General features: G+C 51.6%; 1 protein-coding gene across 12 annotated transcripts in view; it reads right to left on the bottom strand.

Moving 5' to 3' along the window:
• Nucleotides 1-4,080: 4,080 nt before the first annotated feature.
• The window catches only part of Tle3 (TLE family member 3, transcriptional corepressor), a 43,267-nt gene continuing 23,325 nt past the window's right edge, over nucleotides 4,081-24,022 (bottom strand). For 2 of the 12 annotated variants that reach the window (XM_055621841.1, XM_055621835.1), the window contains exons 7-20: nucleotides 19,657-19,861; nucleotides 18,226-18,242; nucleotides 14,847-14,966; nucleotides 13,979-14,029; nucleotides 13,347-13,499; nucleotides 12,881-13,022; nucleotides 12,201-12,400; nucleotides 10,979-11,055; nucleotides 9,852-10,101; nucleotides 9,267-9,514; nucleotides 8,304-8,451; nucleotides 7,605-7,755; nucleotides 6,797-6,873; nucleotides 4,081-5,980 (exon numbers count right to left, since the gene is read on the bottom strand). In XM_055621841.1, coding sequence (XP_055477816.1) covers nucleotides 5,873-5,980; nucleotides 6,797-6,873; nucleotides 7,605-7,755; nucleotides 8,304-8,451; nucleotides 9,267-9,514; nucleotides 9,852-10,101; nucleotides 10,979-11,055; nucleotides 12,201-12,400; nucleotides 12,881-13,022; nucleotides 13,347-13,499; nucleotides 13,979-14,029; nucleotides 14,847-14,966; nucleotides 18,226-18,242; nucleotides 19,657-19,861 — 1,947 coding nt within the window. In that variant the 3' untranslated portion in view covers nucleotides 4,081-5,872. The remainder of the gene's footprint in view (nucleotides 5,981-6,796; nucleotides 6,874-7,604; nucleotides 7,756-8,303; nucleotides 8,452-9,266; nucleotides 9,515-9,851; nucleotides 10,102-10,978; nucleotides 11,056-12,200; nucleotides 12,401-12,880; nucleotides 13,023-13,346; nucleotides 13,500-13,978; nucleotides 14,030-14,846; nucleotides 14,967-18,225; nucleotides 18,243-19,656; nucleotides 19,862-24,022) is intronic. The other 10 variants (XM_055621842.1, XM_055621834.1, XM_055621833.1 and 7 more) reach the window with 6 other exon arrangements.

Genomic DNA, 24,022 nt, shown 5'->3' with positions numbered 1-24,022 from the left:
TTCCAAGAGACACAGGCTTATAGCCCTAGTCACCTGGCTTTACAAGGTCACCAAATCCCCAGGGTTGAGACCAGTTCTGCTCTACCTGAGTAACCTGGAAGGGCAGGTCAAGCCTTTTCATAACTGTCACATAATGCCTGCCAGGACAGCCCAGAGAAGGAAAGGATTTAGGGCTCTCAGCTGATAGTCACCAGCTGCTACTTCTGGGCTGTGGTGCTGAGAACATCGTGGTAGAGAAAGTAGAGAAGAAAGTGCTAAGCCAGGAAGCAGGGCGACAGCCTATGCTATACGGCCTTTTTCTTTCCAACTGGGACCTCAGCCTTTGGGGTGGTGTATTGCATTCAGTAGGTCTTCCCCTCTCAGTGTCATCACAGAGGACATGTACTGAACCAGGGAGAGGGGTAACATTGGAGGTTAACACTGGAAGAGCCTGAACTGGCCAGAGGACTTTTCATCTCTGAGTTTTTTCCCCTTACTCATCATCCCAAGATTTTTCATCTTCTCCCCTTAAGGGATGAATTCTTTATAAGACTTCAAGCATGCCCCCATGAGGCAGCCAATCTACTATATATCCACATATCCAAATCCCAATCAATTTGTCTATCCATTTGATACCTGTTCATACATCCATGTACCCATCTACATATCTATTGATACCTATCCATCCTTCCATCCACACATCATCTATACCTAGTCATCTTTTACTTACCCATTGATCCATCCATTCTTTTTCCATCTATCATCTATCTATCTATCTATCTATCTACCTACCTATCTATCTATCTATCTATCTATCTATCTATCTATCTATCTAATCTATTCTCACACCCATCAGTACATCTATCCATCTGCCCATCAATCTGTTTATCGTCCAGTCAGGCACTACCCAGCCAACATCAGTGTCATAGAAACTCTACATCTGTGTGATGTTGGACAAAGGGAACATATTTATAAAGTTCCCTGGTTAATGGAATTTAGTGGGGGAGGGGGTAAGGACAGATCTTGTGGGACAGTCAAAGACATGCAAAAGAGCTATTTATGAAACTCTGACCAAAATACACTAAGCACTGTAGAGTATTAGTATTGCCTTGACTCTACACTCTCTAATTCACTCAACTAACACTTGCTAAATGCTGAGATGTGCTAAGCTCTATGTAGAAACAATACAGTCTTTGTTCTCAGAGTTTAGTGTCTGGAGAGGGGCTCAGCCATCAGGAATGGTGGATTCATGAATGCAAGTTAAAGTAATTGGAGGAGGGGGAGGATGATGGGGTGCAGAAGAAAACCATAAGTGCAGTGGTCAACTTAGAATAGGCACGCTACTCAAACAAGGGCCTGGGCATGTTCAGCTCAGTCACACTGAGGGCCCAGAGGTCCTAGAGTCCAGTATGGGCATTGACCCTTCTGCTCTTCAACTGTAGCCCTGCTCCATCTTCTCCCTATTCACCTACATCCCTTGGCTAAGGTGGGACCTTTCTGCCAAGGACTCTTTGCCAGTCTGCTCAGCCTATACTCAAGCCTGACTCCTGGACTGGGGAACATTAGCAGGGAAAGGCAAGAACATTGCGAAAGCCGGCTGGGCAGGAAAGGAAGAAGGTAGAAGAGCTATCTGGTGGTTGGGCTGGCAATGTTAGGATCATGCTTCTTCCCCAGACCTCAGAGCATGCTGTTCCTTCTCTCGGAGCCCCCTCCCCTCCTCCCTTTGGCATGCCACCAATATCCTTCAGATATGCCTAGCTCTTGCTCCACCTGGGTTCCCCTTTGCTCTGCTTTGCATTAAAATCTCTGCTGTAACATCGCACAGCAGTCTCTCTTGATGGCTGAGAAATCTGTAAGGTATTGTCTTATTGATCCTTACATCTTAGCAACTAGAACCAGGCCTGGCAACATGGAAGATTCTATCACTTAACCCCCTATTGGATGGTAGATGGATGCTAGATAAATGGGTAGAGAGTAGATGGATGAGAAAGTAGGTAATGTGTGGATGGTTGATGGGACAAAGAGTGAGGTGAACAAGTGAGTTCTAGGATAGTTCCATGACTGCTCAGGGCCATCTGACCTCCATGAGGAATTTTTCCACCAGTAGCATTGGCGAAGGCACAGGAAGCCTAGAGTCCTGCCCAGTGGGCAGCTCCCTCCGTCCTTCCTATCCTTCTTGAGAGTGAGACAGGTGATAGGTTGAGATGGCTTGGCTCGGGCTTAAATGCCCTGTGCCAAACCAAAGGACTCAATAAACATGACCCTTCAGATCTTTGTCATTTTTGTTTCAGTTGGTGGCTAGGGGTGCAGTGGGGTGAGAGAGGGTAAGACAAAGTCTTACAGCCCAGGCTGACCTGAAACTCACTATATAACCCACGCTACCTACAAATTCACAGTAATCATCTTGCCTCAGCCCCCTGAGTACTGGGTTTCCAGGAGTGATACACTATGCCAGCTGGTATAATGTTTAAAAATGCTTCATAAGTATAGAACATGCTTACTATGTAGACCAGTCTAGCCTTGAACTCCACTTGACTCTCCATTGTAAGTGCTTGGATTGAAGGCATGTGCCACCATACCTGAGCCTTTTCCTGTTTTTTGTTTTGAGTATATTTTATATTGTTAGCACCAAAAAAAAAAAAAAGAAAAGAAATTATTAAAGTTTAATGTTTGTCTGGTACAATTTATATTTAAAATGATGTCATTTTTCAGTTCCCTGTTCTGTAAACTCATCATGGGGGAGGGGTCAGCTATTTTGTAATACCTAACAACCTTGTAAAGTGACCCTTTAGCTGTGACATCCAGGTCCCTGAACCCCCATACTCTGAGCCCTTGTAAACAATGGGAGACATGGGAATCTGGGGGATTGAAAATGGCAAAGTGTGTGTGTGGAGAGCCTGGAAGTATTCTAGTCAGGTGCCAACATAGATGACCTGGACACATGATGATGGCAATACTGACTCAGGCTCTCTTCCCATCTCGACATAGAGAGATTGTGAATCTTGCTTTGGGACGAGGAAAACTCCTTCCTTCATTTTCTAGCACTACCAGACTCTGGACTTAGCAGGCTAGACTGAGCTGAGACATACTGCTCATCGACGTCTGAACTAGAACTGGCTGGAGGGGGAGGCTGGTTAAGACACTATGGTGCCCACAGGACTGTGGGACAGGGATGCAATCTGGCTTCTCTCCCTGGAGTCCTGACCAGATAGATCCAGTTATCTGAGCTGAAGAGCCTGTCAGAAACGAATGGGAGCTAAAAGTGGCCTTCTGCCCCCTCCGCAACCAGCAAGTACCAATTCCAACTAGAAGTTGCCCTTGGCTCCTAACTATATCCTGGGAAGAGAAAAATTGTCCTCTAGGATACTGGTCAGGATGGAGCTGCTAGCCTACAGCCTCAGGTTGGGCCCCTCCCTGCGGCCAGTCTCCTATTGAGCAAAATGATCCAAGTGGACAGCTGTTCTCTAGGCAGACTCCTTCATCGAGCCTCACTTATCCTTCAGTGTTACCCTCCTTGCATGAAGGGATAGCAGGCAAACGCTGGTGTGGCTGACACTGACTTTGACAGTCACAAGCGTAGAATCGTTAAAATCCTGGGTCCTCTGAGGCTTATATCAGCAATGGGTGTATGAAGGTCAGGGAGTTCTGAACTGCTTCTGCTTTTTCAGCCCTCTTAGGATCATTCACTTGACCTTGCCTTGCTCACCAAATGAAATCCAGGGACTAATCATCTCCTGTCACATCTACATCTGCAGACTTCCAGGGTTCCTGAAGGTCACTTGAAATATCTTCATTTTGCCCAAAGAACTGCCTATAGACAGCCACACACGAGCATGGGGCCACAGACAGATGGGTCTGTCCTCTGAGACCCATCTCAGCCCTTCTACCTGCTGCTTAGACCAAGGACATGATGTGGGCTCCAGATTACAGAAAGCCCAACAGCCCTGGACAGACTTTTTTTTTGGGGGCTGGGGGTGGGGAGAGGCATGGCTTTTAGGTGTCTACTGCTCCAGAATGCAACCGGACCAACCATGGACGCTTTCTCAGGCATGACTGACACACTGGAGGGAAAAGGCAATTAAAACACAACAATCAAACCAACCTTTTTAAATAGTAACTTTTAAAAATATAAAAACAGCTCATTACAATGACTTTTCAATTTTTCTTTTTTCTTCAGGAATAACTCTCTTCCACCCTTACCCTCCCCTCCTGGCTAGAGCCTTAACAAGTGGTGGTCTGTGACCATCTGAAACCCAGAAGCAGACGGACAGACTCCAGACAGGCACGACAAGCCTCTCAGGAAAGTGCAGGGTGCCCTGGCCTTTCCATGTCCCAACATACATCCTGTTTGGGGCAGCCGGTTCAAGCAGAGCATTGCAGATGGGCAGGTTTCACAGTTGCCCTCAACTTTCTTCTCAGACTGAGTCCCACATTATAAAATAATCCATAAAAATGCAATATAAAAACTCTCTTCCATATGCTACATCCACGGGGAGCCCAGCAGCAAGGGCTCACACGGTCTTCAGCTTCTCTTTAATAAAACAACAAAAGACCAAAACAAAACAGAACAAAACAGACCTAATACCACAAACACTGGTACCCAAGGGGTGACACCTGTCGACACTCCATCCGCCCCAGCCTATGACAGCCACAAGGGTTACCACAATGCTCCAGGCTGTGGCCCCAAGCCTCCAGCCCTGCCTGCCTTCTCAGACTCACAACCCTGGGGGCTACCATTCACCGCTTTAGGGAACAGAGAGGCTGGAAGCAGGAAAGGGGAGAAGGCAGCTTATGAAAGGGTATCACTTCTAGTTCTTTTTATTCAAATTAAAAAAAAAAAAGCACCCACACTAGTTGCTGTTTTTCTCTGGCAGCTCCCTGAGCTGAGTCGCTGTGTCCCCACCCCACCCCCACCCAATATGGAATCCTTTCTAGGCTGCGCTGGAGGAGAGTCAGAGAGGCAGTTCCCCTGAACTTCCATTCCTCATCACAATGACTGAGTGTGCACCAAAGAGAAAACGGGGTTCCTGGGGGACAGAAAGAGAAATAGAGAGAGAACAGGAGGTGCGAGGGCATGGCAAGATACAGAGAGAGCAGAAGAACCTACAGGAAATCCTCGCTGTTCCTGCCAATGATAGCCCAGGCTGGCCCACCCAAGTTCTGTCCATCAGTTTGTCTGTCCATCTGCCTATCATTCCATCTGAATACTCCCTGCCCTCTGGTATCCTTCATTCATTCCCAGTGGGCCAGGCCAGTTCACCCATCCCCAGGAAACTTCTCCTTCTGCTTCTCCCACTTTCTCTCTCTGCCTACCTTCCCCACAGGAACATCTGCTAAAAAATAAAATAAAAATAAAAGAAAGAAAGAAAAGCCACCACCATGAGTGGGCTACAAATACAGCAGGCAAAATACACGGCGAGCATTGGTGGGAAGGGGCCTCCTCCCTCACTGGCCAGTCAGCAACCACAGTCTCTTATTTACATGTTCACAAATCTCGTGCACTGCACAATCAGGACCGAGGTGCTCCTCCCCAGAAACAATGTGGTCTACTTCAGCACCCCCCAACCCAGAGCAGGGAGGGGACAGACAGGTCAGAAAGGGCAGGAAGGGACAGAGACTCATGAGGGTGTCTGTGGGGGAAACGGAAGCAGAAGCCTCCAGAGAAATCTACTTGAAGCATCTGTCAGCACTGGTTAGGGGGAGAGGAGAAAGTCCTTCAAGTCTGTCAGACACATCAATTCATGAAGGGGCGTGCGTCCTCTCCACCTTCCGGAGCACAGCCCCACAATGCTGCTCCCTCATTCCTCTGTCATCCTCGGGGCCTGGCCAGCATCTCCCTGTCAGGGCCGCGTGGGTGTCTCCCAGAGTTTGACAGGCCTGTTAGAGTCCTTGTTCAATAGATGACCTCGTAAACTGTGGCCTTCTTGTCACCGGAGCCTGTTACAATATATTTGTCATCCGCTGAAATGTCACAGCTCAAGACAGATGAGGATTCTTTAGACTGGAGGAGGAGACATAGAGAAACAGGAAGACATTTAGTGTGGGGAGAAAACAGATACTCCTGGGCACTTCAGGGCTCTGAAAATCACCTCCCACTCTCCAGCTCAGGCTGGAGCAGGTGCTGGAAAAGAGGTCCCTCCTACCTGCCTCTCCACATGCAACAGCTCATGAGCTGGCTGTAGTGTCATCCTTCCCAGGTTAAAGGATGAGAACAGGATGCTTAGCATACGCATCTCTGTGCTAAGTTTACTGAAGGGAAGAACATTTCGGAGCCATAGAAGCATTAAGAGACAGACCCTCAGCTAGACCAGCCAGAAGGACTAATACTAAGTTTTGAGGCCCTCCACATAATTAGAGACCTTCCAAGGGACATGCGTGGCACATGGGACCAGACATTTAAGCAGGAAGCGGAAACTGGCTTACTGTGTGTGTGAGTGAGATGAAGGGTCCAGGGTCTTAACCTCTGTAAAACTGCATGTTCATTGTAACTTGAATGGGTGTAACTGAATGAAGTAGCTACCCTCTGGGCCCAGCTGCCCAGAGCCAGGCAAGCTCACTTTCACTCTGCAGGTGCCGTGTGAGTCCCTTCACAGACGCTCTTACGCTCAGGGATCAGAGCCTTTAGTAACAGTGGTGTGTCTCACTCTAGTCCCCACACCTACCCTCTGGGGGCCCTCCATCTAGTGGGGGCTGGGCAGGGATGGGCCAGCTCTGCTCCTAGCTCCAGAATCTTCCTGTCCTGCCTTCTGCTGCCCTCAACCCTATCACTGTGGCCACATCCTGACTCAGGAGTGGAGGAAGATCAGAAGGGGTGTACCTGGAAGATGCTGGCTCCATAGGGCGTCCTCCAGGCATTGAGAAGGTTGTCTTTCCCAGTGCTCACAAACCACTTGCCTGCAAGTGGAGGCAAGGGAAACGTCAGAGGGCGGCTTGAGGCCGTGTGCAGCAGGACCTACCCAGATGTGTCTGCTCACCCCGGCGACATCCTCAGATGTGCTTGACCAGGGCTTAGTGCTCGCTGTTCTCCACTCTTGAAGAGTGGTCACAAGCAAGGCACATGGATACCAAAGGAAGCCTTTCTCTGCTGTCTAGAGGGACAGCTAGGAAGAATCAGGACAGCAGAGTAAAATTCAGTTAACTGAGCTGAGTGCTGAAGCCACTAAGGCTGGTCCTTCCCAGTCTATGACTGGCAGGTGATGGAGAGCACAGCAGAAACAGCAAAAATCCAAAAGTTTGGAGAAGCAGCAGTCAGACAGGACTCTCCCCTAACTGGGTTCCTGGCTGTGGCTCCTCACAGCCCCCAAAGGCACATGCTTCTTCCCAACAAGTTTCTCTGAGGCGAAGAGTGGACACAGCTGCATAGAAACCTGTGGCCATGGCCTTCAGAGAAGATCCGGCCCAACAAGGAAGGGTTCTGGCCTACTGTCTAGAGAGTTTAGTGCCTCAGGGTGACATCTATGTTCCAAGGGACAAGGATGGGGGATAAGAAAGATATTTTCCTTCCAAGGCATCTGAAGGACATGGACTTGGCTCACTTAAAGATTGTAGGTCCCCCTTTCCCCCATCTGCTACTGGACCAGGCTGCCATGCTGGCTCCCACACCAGGCTGGAGTCCCAGGGCTCACCACAGTAGGCAAACTTGAGGGATAGCACACAGCTCTCATGCAGGTGCAGCTGGTACTTGTCGGGCTTGGTGTGGTGCAGAACCTCCACGTTGCTGCTCTCCATGCCCACGGCCAGCCACTCCCCAGTGGGGCAGTAGCCTAGGGAGAAGATCTGCGGGGACAGACAGCTCAGTGTCTCCTCTGCAAGAGGAGCTGGAGCAGCAACTTAGGCTGGGTTGGATCCTTCTCACTCCACCCCCACAGCTTACTAACCAAATCCAATAACCAGCTGCCTATTGCTCCTCCCCTCCCCCCAGTGAGGAAGCTGGCTCTGAGAAGCTGTACTTCCCCTATTCCACAAGCTACTCCTTAAGTTGGTAACTGCCACTCCACATTAAGGTACCGAACGTTAAAATAATGAAGCAAATCTAACAGCAAGAAATATCAAGGCTCACGGAGGCTTGAGTCAGGTGCCCATACCAGAGCTGGAGGGAGCTATGAGCAAACCAAGGAGAACAGGGAACAAGATGTGGAATTAGGATGGGTCAGGCCTGTCCATCTCAGAGGCCACACCTACTCTATATCATAACTGTTTCTTCCGAGAAATTTTCCCAGATGGCTCTGTCTGGTCCCTTGGCAATTATGACCCTGGGTGGCCCCTCTGTCCCACGACAGGTACTAGAGGATGAGAGAGGAGGAGCACAGGCTCGGACCACACACCTGGGAGGTGAAATCATGCTGCTGCAGCTGCCGTCCCTCACGCAGGTCCCAGGAACGCACAGTGTTGTCCAGGCCCCCTGTCCACAGCTTAGTGCCATCGTGAGAGATATCTATGCAGCTGGCCCCGTCTGTGTGACCCTGGAACTGCCTATGAAAGCCACAGGAGGAAGGGTGAGCACAGGGAGCTGCAGACTGATGACCATCCCAAGGATTGGGCCGGCACAGCAGCCAAGCCAGAGAACTGGAGGCCCAAAAGGCTGCATCGCACAACTGAAACCCTTGAACAGCATGAAGCAGGGCTAGACCAGGCCCCCACTCTATTCAGGGGTGCTGCCGAGGACCGGTTCCCTAGGAAAAGGAGTGGCCCTCTGATTCCACATGTTTCTAGGAGGGTCCCTTGGTGAGCCTGCTTTGCTTAAAGAAGGTAATAGAGAGGTAGGCAGGAAGATTCTAGAGGATTTTGTACAATTTTTAGGGTAAGCAGGCCTTTGGGACTCACCAGTCTGCATGGTTAACTAGTCTATAAGGCAACAACCCAAAACACGCCCAGGGGTCTCATGGGTAACACTGGGAAGTGACTGCAGGTAGCCAGTGCTGTCCTTGCACAGGTGGTGTGACTCAGAGGAAGACACTGCACCAGCCCCAGTTCATACAGAACCCAAGCGAGCTGGGCATGATGCCTTGGAAGGACTCAATGCTCAGCAACTCCGCTCCACTGGGGTCTCACTACTAACAGTGTGGCTGTCTCCCACCCTCTGCTGGCTCCACCCCTCAAGCTGCTTTCCCAGAACTTCTCACAGCTTTGCCTTCCCCCAACACCTTCCTCCAAGCTCCTAGGCTCAAGGGGTCCTCCATGAGCTGCCATTTGCCTCTGCACCTGACTAACCCTTACACCTCTAAAAGGGCCAGTGCTGTGGGCTGGGTGAGTATAAACACCCGTAGCCGCTCCCTTGCCAGCCTCACCTGACCAGGGTCTGGTTGTGCAGGTCCCAAACTGCAATGTTCCCATCGCTGCAGCAGGAGAAACAGACTTTGGCATCGGGACTGATGGCCAGGGCGTAGCAGGCCGGAGCTGAAGACGTCAGCTCAGCCTTGATGCGGGGTGTGGGGGAGGCGAGGTCCCAGATGGTGAGCGTGCTGGCCTCGCCACCCACGATGAGCGTGCGCCCGTCAGGGAGAAGCTTGCACGAGCGGATGTAGTTGTCCCTGTTCTGGAGGCAGAAGGTCAGGATTAAGATGCTGTCCACCTGCTTTGTCGTGGACCAGGAAAGCCACGTTAAGTAACTCAGCACCCTTGGGAGGTCTCACCGGACCACGCCATCCTCAGATCTAACCCATTCAATTTCTCACACCTTTCTCTAAAATCTTGAACCTAAGAGTCATCTCCACTTGCAGATGCCTCAACTAGGACTCAGAGAGGTCAGTCAGCTTACCCAAAGCTGTCAGCCAACCCAGAGCTGAGCCTGGCCCTTGCCCCCTAGCTGGGTCTGTCCTGCTTTCCTCTGCCTCCTACAAGCAGCAGAAGATGCCGGGGGCCCTGATCCTTACCAGGCAGTCGAGCTGGGAAATGGGACTCTTGCTGCCCGGCTGGCTGATGTCCCATATCTTCACGCAGCCCTTGCCACCCGTGTAGACGTGCCTCGTGGGGTTGCTGATGGTCACAGCACACACCACTTCCCCGTGACTGAGAGTGTTGATCTGCCGAGCATGCCTGGGGATGCCGGGGCCTGCCAGAGCATCGTGGGGGAAGGGCACAGGTTGCATCTGCCCGTCGGCACTCACGTGGAAGGAGTACGCCCTGCAAGGAGGAGGTGGGTCACTCCTGCCAGCCGTCCTGACCGCTCTCACAGCCCATCCAACTCAATAGTACACAATGACTCCAAGACCCTCTCTCCCAAATCCCCCAAATCCAGGAGCCCCTTGGTACTGGAAGGGCTCCGTTAGGTTGGAACCTACTTAATATGCCAACATTGAATTTCTTTCCACTTACACCTCCTTGCTCCAAATCGGCTTTGGAGCTCCATGGGTGTTAGAGTACCCCACGCCCATGCACACACGAAGTCTCCAGACATGCCCAGATCTGGGAAAGGACCCAACTAAATGCCACAATTTGCCTTAGAAGTCAGTGACACTAGGGATGGGGAACCTTCCTGTCCCCCTAAAGGCAAAAACAACAGAGGATATCGCTGAGCCACAGGGCTTCTGGTTGGTCTGCCCATGTTACTGTGAATGCCTTTTCAGCAGCCATAGTGGCAGATCTACCAGAGCACAGGGCACGTTCCTATGTGGTCAGCACGGTTCAACCCAGGGGGCAAAGAGCAGTGTCATGTGGATTATAGAAGAGCAAGGGAACTAGAGGCAAGGAGAGGTCGGGGCCTTTGCAGCAGGCAGAAGCTGACGAGTCCCCAGGGCCCACAGAGCCTCGCACTCTGCTCACAAGCACTTTGACCCTCCAGGAGCCAACAGCCTGGGCCTTGGCATCCTTCAGCGCCCCTGGTGGAGGGATTTTTGGTATGGATTTCCTTGGGTCATGACCTCATCTCTGTGTCTCTGGAGGAAAGAACACCTTCCTAGAGGGTGCTACATCCAGCCAGGACCCTGTGCTCAGGGGATGAACAGGGGTGGTTTCCTTGTCTATGTCATGAAGCACGCAAGAACAACAGCCAAGCACTTACGGCTTCCCTCCAGGAATGGAAGCAAGACTTGAGGGCAGGCCTGTGGCCCGCATAGGAGGGTGAGGGTCGAAACCAACCTGGAAAGAAAGGACAGTGACTCTAGTTAGTCAGTTTGCCACCACCCTGTTTCCTGTGGCCACCATCATCTGGGCCTGCTGCACCCTAGGACTTCTCCAGAATCAAATGTCAGCACTGCTGAGCAAAGCCATGCCAGAGAAGGCAGATGCCAGGAAGGCCAAGTATTCTGCCAGGGCAGTACCAGACTAGATGGCATTAAACCCCACCTCTCAGCCAGTGTCCCCTCTGCTCTGCCAGGCAGAACAGACCCTGTCCCATTTCTCTCCTTCGTGAGTATGCTGTAAGTCTGTGGAGTGGGTCACCCCAGGTACAGGGAGAAGAATAGAGAAAAACTGTCCTGAAAACCCAGGGCCCCTCTGCCAGCCTTAATCCTATTTGTCTGTAGTAACTGTCACTACCAGCCCCAGCTCCCAAACCCCTGCTACCTGCCCAGGTGTCAGTAAGCTCTTACTGGAACTCTTAATCCCTTTCAGGGTATTAGCTTTAGGTCTCAGACTAGAAAGGGCAGTGAGAGAGACCTCGTTCTATCATCTGAGACTGACAGGCAGGTGGGAGTGAAACCCAGAACTGTCACCCCCCAAGCAAACTCTTTCTAAACAGATGCTCTTCTCCAGAGCAGCTACCAGCTGTCCACACCTGCCCTGGCTAGTTTTATGTCAACTTGACGCAAGCTAGAGTAATCAGAAAGGAGGGACCCTCAACTGAGAAAACGCCCCAGAAGATCCAATTGTAAGGCATTTTCTTAATTAGTGAGTGATGGAGGACCACCCAGCCTACTGTGGGCTGAGGCCATCCCTGGCCTGGTGGTCCTGGATTCTGTAAGGCTGAGCAAAACCCTGAGAGCAAGCCAGTGAGCAGCACCTCTCTGTGGCCCAGGTTCCTGCCATGCATGATTTCTTGCCCTCACTGCTTTCGATGATGAACTATATTACATGGAACTGTGAGTGAAATAAACCCTTCCCCAGCCCCAAGTTGCTTTTGGTAATGGTGTTTCAGCACAGTGATAGAAACCCTAACTCAGACACTCCCAGGGGCCCCTTCAGCATGCAGGGGCATGTCCTATCCAACCCTGCCAGCTCCCACTTCCTGCCCAGTGTCACCACCACCACCACCACCACCAAAAGGAGCCAAAAGGTCTACGTACAGCTCCAAAGCTCACCATTGGCGATCGGCCATAGGCGGCGGCGGCAGCGGCGGCGGCGGCACTCATCTGGGGTGGGATGTTGTGCAGGCTGGCGTAGGCGCTCGGGCTGGTGAGGGAGCCGTTCATCTCATGGTGGCTCATCATGGCAAAGGGTGCTGCATAGGAGCTGGTGAGGGAGATGGGTGTGCGCAGGGCGGAGGCTGGAATGCAGAAGTGGGCATCAGGGAGAGTGGGCTCACCCTTCTGCTAGAAAAGGCTGAGGCAAACCTCCTAAATTCTGAAGCGGCCTACAGTGAACCTAGCCAATGGACTTCCTGACTTCAGAGCCCAAGGCCCAGGAAAGAGGGCTGGCTCAGGCCCTCACAAAACCATCAGCAGAAGTGGACACAAGTCTAGGGTAATGATGCTCTTTCCTAACATATGCTCCTTCCACATACTTGGCCCAGCAGCTGCCTTGTAGACTCTGATATACAAATGCCAAAGATCCTCATAAACCCTGGTACACACCACTGTCAAAGGTCTAGGCTTTGATATCCTTTAGCAATAAAGACCACCAAGCAAACCTGAGAAGCCCTAGCTTGGACACACTCCTATGTTCTTGGCCATCTGTTTGGCTCCAGCATGGCCAGGGGACCATCCTCCCCTCTCCCATCAGATTGACCTGGGCCCATGGTGCCTACCCATTATACCTATCGGGTCCATGCCTGGAGGTTTGCCCGGCATTGACCGGAGCCCTGGGGTCGTGCTGGTGCCTGGAGTTGGGGCATCATTCCTTGGTGTTGGTGTGTTGGATTTGAGCCCAGGTGTGGAAGATTTGTCATTCTGAGAAGGGAGGACACAAAGACCACGAGACGCCATGAGGATTCCTTTCCCCCAAAAGCTGGGCAAAATGCCTAGCCCTGGTCCCACATGAAGCCAAGCATGGGTTGAACAGAAGTCCCTCCTTGGAAGGGACTGTGGTGAAGGTTCTAATTTAAAGATGCAAAAACCAAGGCTCTGAAGCATTCAGCGAGAGGCTCAGCCAGTATGGGTTAATGATTTAAATGCAGCCAATCCCAGTGCTCTTTCCACAATCCAACGCCCACCCTGCAAGCGTCCTCCCTCCCCTCCCCACCTCTGTAAGCTGCCAGAGCAGAGCCCACATACATGACCAAGGTCTTTTGTCTTCGAGGAAGGTGTGCTGCTAGAGGAAGCCACGGAGGCTGGGCTGGTGGGGGCGTCTTTCTTCAGGCCACGGGCTTTGTCCAGCCCATTTTCAGGAGGGGAGTGTGCTGGGCTCACCCGGGGCGTCGCTGGGTCCTGAAAACACAAGTGTTACAGAGCCCTTCTTAAGCTGCAAGCAGGTGTCCCTGCCCTGGCAAGCAGGAAGGCAGAGGACACTGGTGGTGGACCATTGGCTCTTAACACAGAGCCTGAGCCCTCCACCTCACATGTGGGAAGAACGAGGGAGGAGTGGCCTGCCCCAGGTCACACACAAGCCCAGAACATTAACTGGCCAAGGTTGTATAGTGCCTTATTGGAGATTTTCCCCAGTGACTCATACTCTCCAACCCTGAAGAGAGGACAGGGCCACCTAGAAAACTTTGGGAACCAAAGACTGCTGCTATATGGACCTTTCAGCACCCACATAGGAAACCTCCATGTAAGCAAAGCCCCACCTGTCCTCCTGCTTCCCTGACGCTCCACTGCCTAGCTCGGCAGCAGGAACCTCAGCTACAGAGGATTTGTTCCAAACTGCCCCATCCAGGGGCCTCCCTACAACCAGGGCCTGGCCTTACCTCATTGGAGACGTCCACCACCAGGTCATCACTCTTGTCCCCATCACTGTCCTATAAGCAAAAGGGCAGGCAGACAGCCAGTAAGAACCTGTGTTGACCCCCAATCTGCTGAAGCCCAACTTTGCACCCCAACTCCTTCCCTGGCCAAACCCCCAAATTCATGCTGTCTCTGTTTGTGTCCTCTGCCTTCTATACGCAGCACCCCAGCAGGAACTGGCCTTCCTCCTGGGTACTTTCTAGTGAGCTTCTGGGGCGCTGGGGTTCTAAGCAGCCTCATTATCACAGTCCCGAGCTTTCCACAGCCAGAACCTCCTTCTCAGCCGGTATTTAAGCTACAGTCATTCATAAGGCACTCCCATCACTCAGGGGCGGGTGACTAATTTCACTTCTCAGCACAGCTGGGCTTTGTGTAACATGCTCAGAGGCAAGGACAGCCAGGGTGGCCAAAGAAGGCTTGGTAAGAGCCCCTCTAGTTTTAGACCTCACCTCTGTTCAATATGGCAACGTGGCACACATAGCCATGCTCCCACAGGGATCTCACAGGTCGAGGTCACGCTATCAGGTTGTTACAAGCTGTGCTACATGCCAGGGGTGGGCTATGGAGACTGTGGGGCTCATGCTGGAGAATACCAGGGCACTCCCTTGGAGCATGGGTGCAGCAGGGACCTGTCTACAAGAACCTTCTCTCCAGATTGCACATAGGCTGGAACAAATTCCCTGGCCATTTCTCTCGCAATGGCTCACCTGACCACAGGATATATGAACCTCCCTCTGGGCCCTGCTCAGACTCAGTAATCAACTGCCAGACTTGAGGCCATAGCCAGAACACAGCCCTATCCAATGAAGCCACATGCCAACCCCTACATACGTATCGGCTCAGGCTATCTTTCTCTTCTGCTTTCCGCTTCTTGGCTTCCATGCTGTAGTCTGCAGAGCCCCGGTGCTTCTCACTGGCCCGAAGGCTTTCTGAGGGCGACACGGAATTGTTCTGGAAGAAAAGGATCTTGGCGTCAAAACTCCATGCTGGAAGTCATACTGCACAGAGCACTAATCCCAAGTTAGAGAGCAGGGGCCTGTGTGGGTGCAGACCAACCTAAAGTCTGCAGCAGAGGCAGCCCTAAGGAAACCCAGAGGCTCCATGCTGGGGAGAGCAGTGCGCTTCTCAGGTCTCATGCTATGGAGGGAGAGAGGAGAATCCCTAGGCATGACAGGCGTGAGAAAGAGGAGAATCTGAGGCTGGTGTGGAGCAGGGAGGCTCAAGGTGCGGTGTCCTGCAGCTGTGTACTGGGAGAGCGAGCCTCTGGCATGCTTGCTCCCAGCCCACAGCACTGTTCTGGGGAGGTCTTGGAATCTTCTGGGGTCTGGCTGGCAGACACAAGGCCACAGAAGATTATAGCCAAGCTCTGGTCCATCCCAGCTTCTTCCTAAGTGTGACCATGATGTAAGCAGCTGCCTCACACTCCTGCTCCCCGCCCCAGCCACAAGCCCCTGTAGCCATCGTGGACTGTACCACCCCAAACCATGAGCCAAACAGCCCTTCCTTGTCACAGTAAGAAAAGTAACTGATAAACCTGCCCATGTTCAGACTGACGCTAATGTCAGGAGTGATGGGATAAGTAAGAGACTCCCGGTCCGGCTATATAGGGAAGAGAGTGGCCACAGTCCACAGATGTAGGCAGGCTAAAGATGCATGGTTGAGTCATGTGGGAACATACAGCAAAATCTGCTCACAAAGAAGGGCACTGAAGGCAAGGAGGGTAATCCTTCACTTCTCCTTTCCCTATTTTACTAGAGGCCAATGCTGGCCCAGGGATGGGGTTCACTGAGAGGGAATGGGGGTGGCCAGCAGGTGGATGGGTTTGGGGGAATGGTGCGGGAGGGAGCCAGCTGCAGAACTTAATTTCCTTTCCTAAGCCGGTTTTCTGGGCAGCCCTTCCCTGCCAAGTTTCTGCCTGAAGCAAATTAAAATGGCAGAGTTATCAAGCCTTGAAGAAAAAAAATGGAGGTTATAATGGAACTGCAGCTCAACCTTCCCCGCAGCCGGGCGAGCGGCGGTGATGCGCGCACAGCCGCAATTCAATTAGTTGCTGCAAGCCCAGGCAGAAAAAAAAAAAAAAAAAAAGAATCACCGTCATTTCATTTCATTTCCTCTGATGGTGGCGGCCACCCTGTGCTAAGCAGAAATGCTTCCAGCCCCTCAGGCTGGCTGCCCCTGCGCGGGTGGGTGATGGAGAGAGGGAGGGGACAGGGTGGCTGCTCGTGTTTCTCCTTGCGACCCAGCGCGAGAACAGGGAACTCTTTCTTCTCATGCAGTCAGGCTGAAAACCCTCGCCGCTACCGGGAGAGTCATGTCAGGCATTTAGCGGCATCGATCCAGCCCGCCTCTGGTTGGCAGACGGCCAGAAAACTAAGTATTTTTTATTGCTTCAGCTAGGCAAGGAAATATGAATGAAGCTACCTCTAATTGGACTCCAGACTATCCCCTCTGGGACAGCTTCCAGCCTGTCCACCCGGCCCCCTCCCCTCTTTGACACAGCCTTGTCCTTCCTGCCGGAGGCCTGGACTGTTGACAACCTGTTTTCCTGAGGCTGATTATTTCAATCTCCACCATCCAACACCGTGGCTGTGAGGATGCAGCTCTCAGTCCCCCAGCCCTCCACCAATCCCCACTCTTGAGCTGCCTAGCCCTAGGATGGCATGAGATTCATCCCCGTTCATTTTCCAGTCCCTGTGTTGAGTCCGCCAAGCTGGGATGCCAGGGAGCATTATAGGATGAAGGGCAGAGAGCTTGGGGGTCCCCCTGGGTTCCTAGCAGAAAGCTTTCAACATGGGGCACAAAGCCAAGTGAATAGGTACGAAGAAGAGGGTGCTGGGCGCCAAATACCCACTTCCTGGGGAAAGGGCCCTGCTGACCGAGGAAATGAGTCCCGCTTCAAGGCGTCGTACTGGCAAAGCTAAGAAGCTGTCTGGGCAGGCTAATTCCCATGGTATGCATAAGGAAACCAAGGCTCAGAGGTCAAGACACAACCTCTCAGAAGGCTGAGACTGGATTTGGGGGAGGGGCACGACACAGACATACCTGTTCTAGCCCTACTACTTCTATGCAGGCACACTGCCTCTTTAAAAAAAAAAAAAAAAAGCTACCATTTAGGGATCAACACCAAAGCAATCAAAATGGATTTTCGGCTTTAATCACTTCTTTCTTCTGTGCCTCGCCATTCCTGAGCCCAAGCAGGGACCTGGATTTCTGAGCACGTAGGGAGACAGGGCAGGAAGAGACTGGTTCATACTAATGGGAGGTTTGGAAACAGTCTGGGTGGAGGGAGGGATGGGAAAGGAAGGCAGGTCAGGTCGAGGAAGCTTCAAGAGGAGGCGGCTTCCTGGATGGCTAGTTAACGGCCTGACATTCCAAGTCCTACTTAACATGAGGTAATAACGAAAGCCATCTGAGCAGATTAAGATGGTCCCGGATACAAGCATGGCGATGAGGAATAAAATAGCTCTGCTAATCGCTGGAGGATTTTTTTTTTTTTTTATCCAGACTCTACTGTGCTTATTCAGAGAGCTTATTCACTTGAAACAGAACCTCGGAGCCTCAGTGTGATCAGAAAGATTTACAGCAAATCTCTGAGCTGGCAGACATGCAGGCGGCCTGGCCTTAATGCCTGATTGCTAGCACTTTCTTAAACTGAGTAGAAGTGCAGAACAGGGAGAAACCTCAGGCATTTTAAAGAAGGAGGGTTCAGGATTATGCTGGAAACAGGCATCCAACCTGGTTGATGAATCATAGGCCCAGCATTAGGTACAGAACATTTGGAGTCCTGGGCTTACTTAGCCAAATGACTCCAAAAGCCCCTTGAAGATGTGGCGCTGAGGGCTTCAGCTGGCCACTTCTGCGAGGGGACTTAAAAGGTCACACAGGCAAGCACCCACCCAGAGCTAACGGGCTTCCCTAACTGAAGGTCACTCAACAGAAGAGCAACTCCGGCATTGGGACAGATAATAACTACCGTAGCACTAGATCTAAATGGAGATGGTCAGCTGCACATCAGCCCTGAAGCCAGGTCTTCTAGCCTTGGGCACACATAAACAAATGATAAATAAAAACCCCAGCACCTACCCACATAGCAGGATGGGAAACTCTGGGGTTAGCCACCAGGCTTGTAGTTCTAATGGCAAGCCTCCACACAGACCCACCCTCCTCCCATACCCATCCCTAAACCAAGATCCAGAGCACCCACACTTACCGCGCTGGACTCTCTCTCTGTGGGGCAGGAAGGCCAGGACAGGAGGAGGGTCAGGGCCCCCAAGGAAAAAGAAAGGAGAAAAAAAAAAAAAAAAACAAGGTAAAAGGTCACTCTCAGTCCTGCTAACTTCTGTGATTTGTTAAAGCCACCTCTCACTGGTTAGCCTGGAGCTAGGTCCCTGGGTGCAGTGAAGACAGGTCCTTTATGTGACAGCTCTCAGTCTGGAAATCAGGCATCCCAATTAACTCCAGCTGTCCCCTCCCACCAGTCCCCGGCATGGCCTGGGACCCAGGCCATTAGCCTGCTTCTCCCTTGGTTTGCTTTTCACTGTACTTTCTGAAATCACAAGCAGGAGCTAGGAGCAACCTTTTTAAAGGTTGTTGCTTTAAAAAGCACAATGAAATTTGCCAAAAAAGACCCCCAGAAGCTTAGGCCCCTGGTTGCACCAGTCCTGCTAAGCAGCAGTTCCCACTGTCCTCCCCTTCACTGCCAAGGGACAAAACAGTTGGCCTCTGGCTCCTACGACACAGCATGGACGAGGGCTTGGATGGGGACTCCTCCCTCAAAGTCCCTGGTTGCTTGGCTAAATGGCCTACTAAGTACCTAAAAGCCAACCGAAAGCACAAGCTGGCAACTTCACTAAGGAGCTGCATGGGTCCGGCTTCTTTCTTCCTCCGATGTCTTCCTGAGCCCCAATAAGTGATATTTTTCTGGGTCTTTAATAAGAGGAGCGGGGCAAAAATTCGAATTCCTCACCTTTCTCGTCATCTCTCTGCTAGAGTATTCCTGAGACCTGCACTTAAAGATGGTCCATTAACTAGTCTGAGACTGTGTCTCAAATGCCCTGGGCTGACCCTGAACTCACTAGACAGCTGAGAATTACCACAAACCTTTGCCTTCTGCCTTCATCTCCTAAGGCTGGTCTTACACGCATGCACTGCCATACCACCCCTGGTTTATACAGTGCCAAGGAATGAACTCGGGGCTTGGGCATGCTCAGCGAGCACTGAGCGACACCCCAGCAGTGCTGGAGCACCAACTGTTTACCTCTCGGAAGCTTTCTGCATTGCTAGAAACCTGGCCAATGATAGCGAGATGCAGGAAGAGAGCAAGAAAAGGCCACAATACGGCCCCAGCTCAAGCTGTTTTGAGAAGAAAGGACCAGTCACAAAAGCACCCTGAAACACATGCTGGATTGGTGCTAAAGAACAGGCCCTTACTGGGAAGATGCGGGCTGTTCTAGATAGACTACCTCCAGGGCAGGTCGAAATCAGAAACGGCAGCACTTCCTTGAACTCAGGACTCAACGGATGGATCCAAGCCTTAGCTGACTCCAGACTGGAGGTGACAGCACTTGCCATGTCTGTTCATGGTGTGTCGTCCAGCCCCTTCCTTCCCACTCCGCCCACCCTAGCCCACCCAGAGCCACACCTCTGTGATCCAGCTCATGGTGGTTCTTCTCGTCCTTCACCGCCAAGTGGGCCTGGCTGCCCAGGGCACCAAGTGCCAGCAGCCCGGAGCTGCTTCCTGTCACTGGGGGGATCCCAGGAGGTTGGAGGCCTGACGGGTGGGGTGGCAGCTGGACCGGGGGACCATGCGTGGCATGGGAGAGGTGCTGTGCCTGGAGTTGCTGCTGCTGCAATGAAGTTAGTGGTAAGTGATGACAGGTCGGACAGGGCAGAGGATGGGTCACCTCTGCCGCTCCCCATCGCTCCTCCACTGGGAAGCAAAATAGGCAAAATACCAAAACTTGCCCCCTCAGCCCACATGCTCATCTTGATCAACAAAATCTGTTAATGGACTGCAACGTAGATTCATGTCTTCAAGCGTCACCCCCAGCTCCAGTTTCCCATCCCAAGATAAATACTGCATGCATCTAAAACCCACATGGTCACTAGGACTTCCTTTCAATAGAGAGGAATCCACTTTTAAGCTCATAGCTCATGCGTACATGCCTTTAACATCAGCAGCCAGAGCCTCCCGCCCAGAGCTGGAACCTGGGGAAAGCCTCCCTGATCCGGTTTCTGAAGAAGCTGAAGCCTGGTTTATGGAGTCAGGACAGGGTAGGCCAGAGCAGAGGTATGACTGGTGGGATGAAAGCTGATGTCTTTGGCCATCAAAGTAGAGAGAACACAGGACTGGGAAGAGCAGAGCCCTGAAACCAGATGGGCCAGGATCCTAGTCCTGATTCTGGCACTTAGTATCTGCATGGCTGGAGCAGACACTCCATAAGCTTCAAATTTCCTCATCTGCTTTAAGCAGGGAGGCAGCACCTACTGTAGGCGACTATGGTAAGGTAATGTTGGCTTGGGCACGCAGCCACCGCTCAATGGGCTTCATGGCAGTGGCTGGCATTTCTACAGGGTTCTCACAGGCCTCTCCCACTGTTCCAACAACCTCAGTACTCCCAGCCACACACAGTAACAGCCATTCTCCCATTTCTCCCCACACCTAGCCCAGGACTCTGCTGCCTGACTCTGCTGTTCCCATTGCCAACCTCAAGGCTCCTATCCCATTCTGCTCCCATGCCTAAGTTCCTAGCTCTGAGGGTTCAATGCTCCCCCAGCAGCCAAGACAGAAATGGCCCCTTTTTCATAAGACTGCCAAGAACCATTGGCATTGTGGCACAGGCTATATGGTATCAAATATTTCTTAGACATGAATATATTTCTTGGGACTGGCTGGGGCATTGGGTATGCTTGTCTCCATCCACGCACACATCTTTTTCTCTCCACTAGCCCAAGAGAAAGGGACCAATGCCACCTGTACGTACATATAAATCCCTGGGCACTATCCAAATACATCCTGTAATTCTGACAGTCAGCCTGTGAAGGAAGGGTTGTGCCCATTTTACAGGCAGCAAACTGATACAGGGGCACTGGAGGGCCCAAGTCCCACTATTCCAAAATGGGATTTGGATTCCTGTCTGTCAACCACTAACATCATCTACAGAGTGTTCCAAAGAACTTCAAAGCAAGAGAGAGGAGGTGAGCGAGATTCACAGCAACGATGTACTAAGTCAAGACATGGTGACCATGGGCTGACAGAGCTTGTACCTCCTCTCTCTTGCTTTGAAGTCACTGTGAAACAGCGGCTCTCAAACTCAGGGGGACCCAGGGAATTCCTACAGATGCCTGGTCAAGGATCAAAGGCTTCTACACGCCCCTCAACCAAGCTACAAAGCGCCGATCTAACTCTCCCTTCAAAAGGCTCCATCTCTTAGCTCTCTTTGTAGGGTTGGCCCCCACAGCCATTGCCCTGGACCAAAAAGGACGTGAGGTGAACTCCCACTTCTAGGCACTTGTGCAAGATCTTGGTGGCCACTGGTGTTACTGAGGTGACCCACAGACAGACCTAAGTTAAGGGAGCTCTTGGAGTAGAGTCACAGGGTGCCAGGAAGACCTCCAATCCTCTCAGCTAGGACGGGATGCCTCTCAGATGGGAGCCAAACACAGCTCCCCCACCTTCCCTTACAAAGAAAATGGTATTTTAACATCTTATCACAAAAATAACACAGGCTTATTGGAGGAAAAAAAAAATTTAAGATTTAAGTTTTGTTCTTTTGATAAGTTCCCCATTCATCACACCCTCACAAGACACCACTTGTTTGTCAATCTATAATCTAGATTTTTCAGATCTACAATTTTCCTGTGCAATTCTCCACAAATGACCTCTTTTTGACTACACTGTTCTATGACCCGATTTAAAAAGTGTTCTGGGGGAAAAATTGACTTTCCTTTTGCATGACTATTTACTATTCAATGGCATGGCTGGACCATACAGCTTTATCCAGACACCGGTCACAAAGAATTGCCACTGGGGCCCGGTTGTTTTAAACACCTGGCTGGGAAGTCCTTTACTTCTGCTGGTGATAGTTACTTAATAAAACCCCGGAAAGTAAGAACTTGGGTCCTTAACCCACACTGCATAGTGTGGAGGAACAGGCAAGACAAGACTCCTTAAGGAGACAAAGCAGGATGTTGTTGGCTGCAGATATGCGAGACTCCAAGTGTGGATTAATCAAAGGCTGTGGGTCTTCGAAAGACGCGTCCCTTCCTGGTGAGGTCTCCCCTCCCTCTGCCCAGTCCAAACCGACTGCCTTCCCACTCTTCTGGTCAGAAGGAAATTTCCTTTCCCAGTTTTGAAACCTCAGACCCTGGAGGTGGGCCCTCCAACTCCATCCTTTGCCAGCAATGAGTCCCTGGACAAATCACCCGACCCCTCTGGGCCCCGGTTTCCTGCAGATGTGAAGCTCACGGTGAGGCCATGCAGAACTCACAGTAATCCACGTAAAAGCAAAGTCAAGTGTAAGCGGCCTGAGCAAATGGGCGTAATCCTCACCACTGCCTTTAAGCAGGAGGACAAGGCTGTCGTGTTATCCTTCCAACATCTCCAACAGTCCAGGGACATCCTTCGACCCATCCCCTGGGTGAGTCAGCGAAATGTTGGGAGAAGGTTAGCAGCAGAGGGGTGGGAAAACGAGTCAGCGGAGAGCATTATCCAAAGATGGCTGATTCGGCCTCAGAGACCCAGGTAGAGGTGTCTGAACAGTGATGTCAATGAGGTTACACAGGTGTCTTGTTTCCCCCAAACAGCCACTGGTAAATCCACAGCAGAAACGTGGGACAAAGGCAGAGGCAGCCACTCAGCCAACGTGACTGGTTTCCAAGATCGTCACAGTGCTCCTCAGCCTCTGGGTCTCAGCAAGGGGCATCCTCTGCGACAGAGGCAAGGGAGAGTCCATGCAAAATGGGCATTTCTCATCTTGAAGGAGATGAGCAGCCGGCTCTTCACAGCCAGAAGATGCACCGTGGTCGCCTGGGGTGGTCTGGAGGTGCCATGGGAGCCAACACAGAAGACTGCAGAGCTCGACAGAAGAGCCAAGCTGTCAATTCTTCCACAAGGTGAGAACAGATGCAGAAGGGTGCCAGTGCTCTTGCTGACCACACTGTTACATGACCTGGGTGGAGGGCCTGCCAGCAGGGATCTTGGTGGCAATGCAGAGTGAAGCCAGGTTCTCTCCTTGATGGGGAAGGAGCAGTTGGCAATGATCTGACTCGGAAGGTAAATAGGAGCGTGGCCCATTGTCACTTCCTTCGGCAGGCAAGCAGGATGCATTTCTGTCTGTCCTTTGCATGCTGTCCCCTGGCTTCAGAGCACAAAGTCCTCAAGATATTGCTTAGTGTAAGTTGGAGGGCCATGATGCTTTCAACCGGAAGCTTTCTCGGTGGTAGAGAAATGTCATCAACGGCAGGTGGAGGCCGCCTGCCTCCACATTTTTCTGTTCCTCCTAATACTGGCTGTCTCTTCTCAATCCGTGAGAAGGAAGCCTGTGATCCTCCCTTCTGCCCTTAACCCCAAAAGGCCTGAGAAGCCCAGAACCAAGCACACTCCTGAACATCCACTTCTCCATCCTCAACCATTTCATGACAAAACACAAACCCACCAGAGCTCATGTCCACTGGTGGTGGTTGCTGTGCCCTCCATCCCTGGGTACCTAGTGCCCACGGTCTGGAACTGGCAGGCATGGCTCACAGCAGAGGCTGACGAGTAAGAGTAACCCAATTACACACCTCACACTTCATGCCTCTGCTCGTTGATTAGATGCTGCAGTTCTGAGGTTCATAATTTGGGTTAAACTTAGGGACATTGTCTAACCGCTCCAATTCTAGAGCCAAATGGGCCAAGAGCTGCACCAGAAGACACAGAGGGTCCCAGTAACACAGGATCACAGGATAACTTGACCATCAAGAAGGGGAAGAACAGGTCTTTCGAACAGCTCTGTGGGTACCCAAGG

This window comes from Psammomys obesus, unplaced genomic scaffold (assembly GCF_907164565.1).
Source record: "Psammomys obesus unplaced genomic scaffold, mPsaObe1.curated_primary_1811, whole genome shotgun sequence".
Taxonomy (NCBI): domain Eukaryota; kingdom Metazoa; phylum Chordata; class Mammalia; order Rodentia; family Muridae; genus Psammomys; species Psammomys obesus.
The sequence above is the reverse complement of the archived record's forward strand: the minus strand, read 5'-3'. Positions and strand labels throughout refer to the sequence as shown.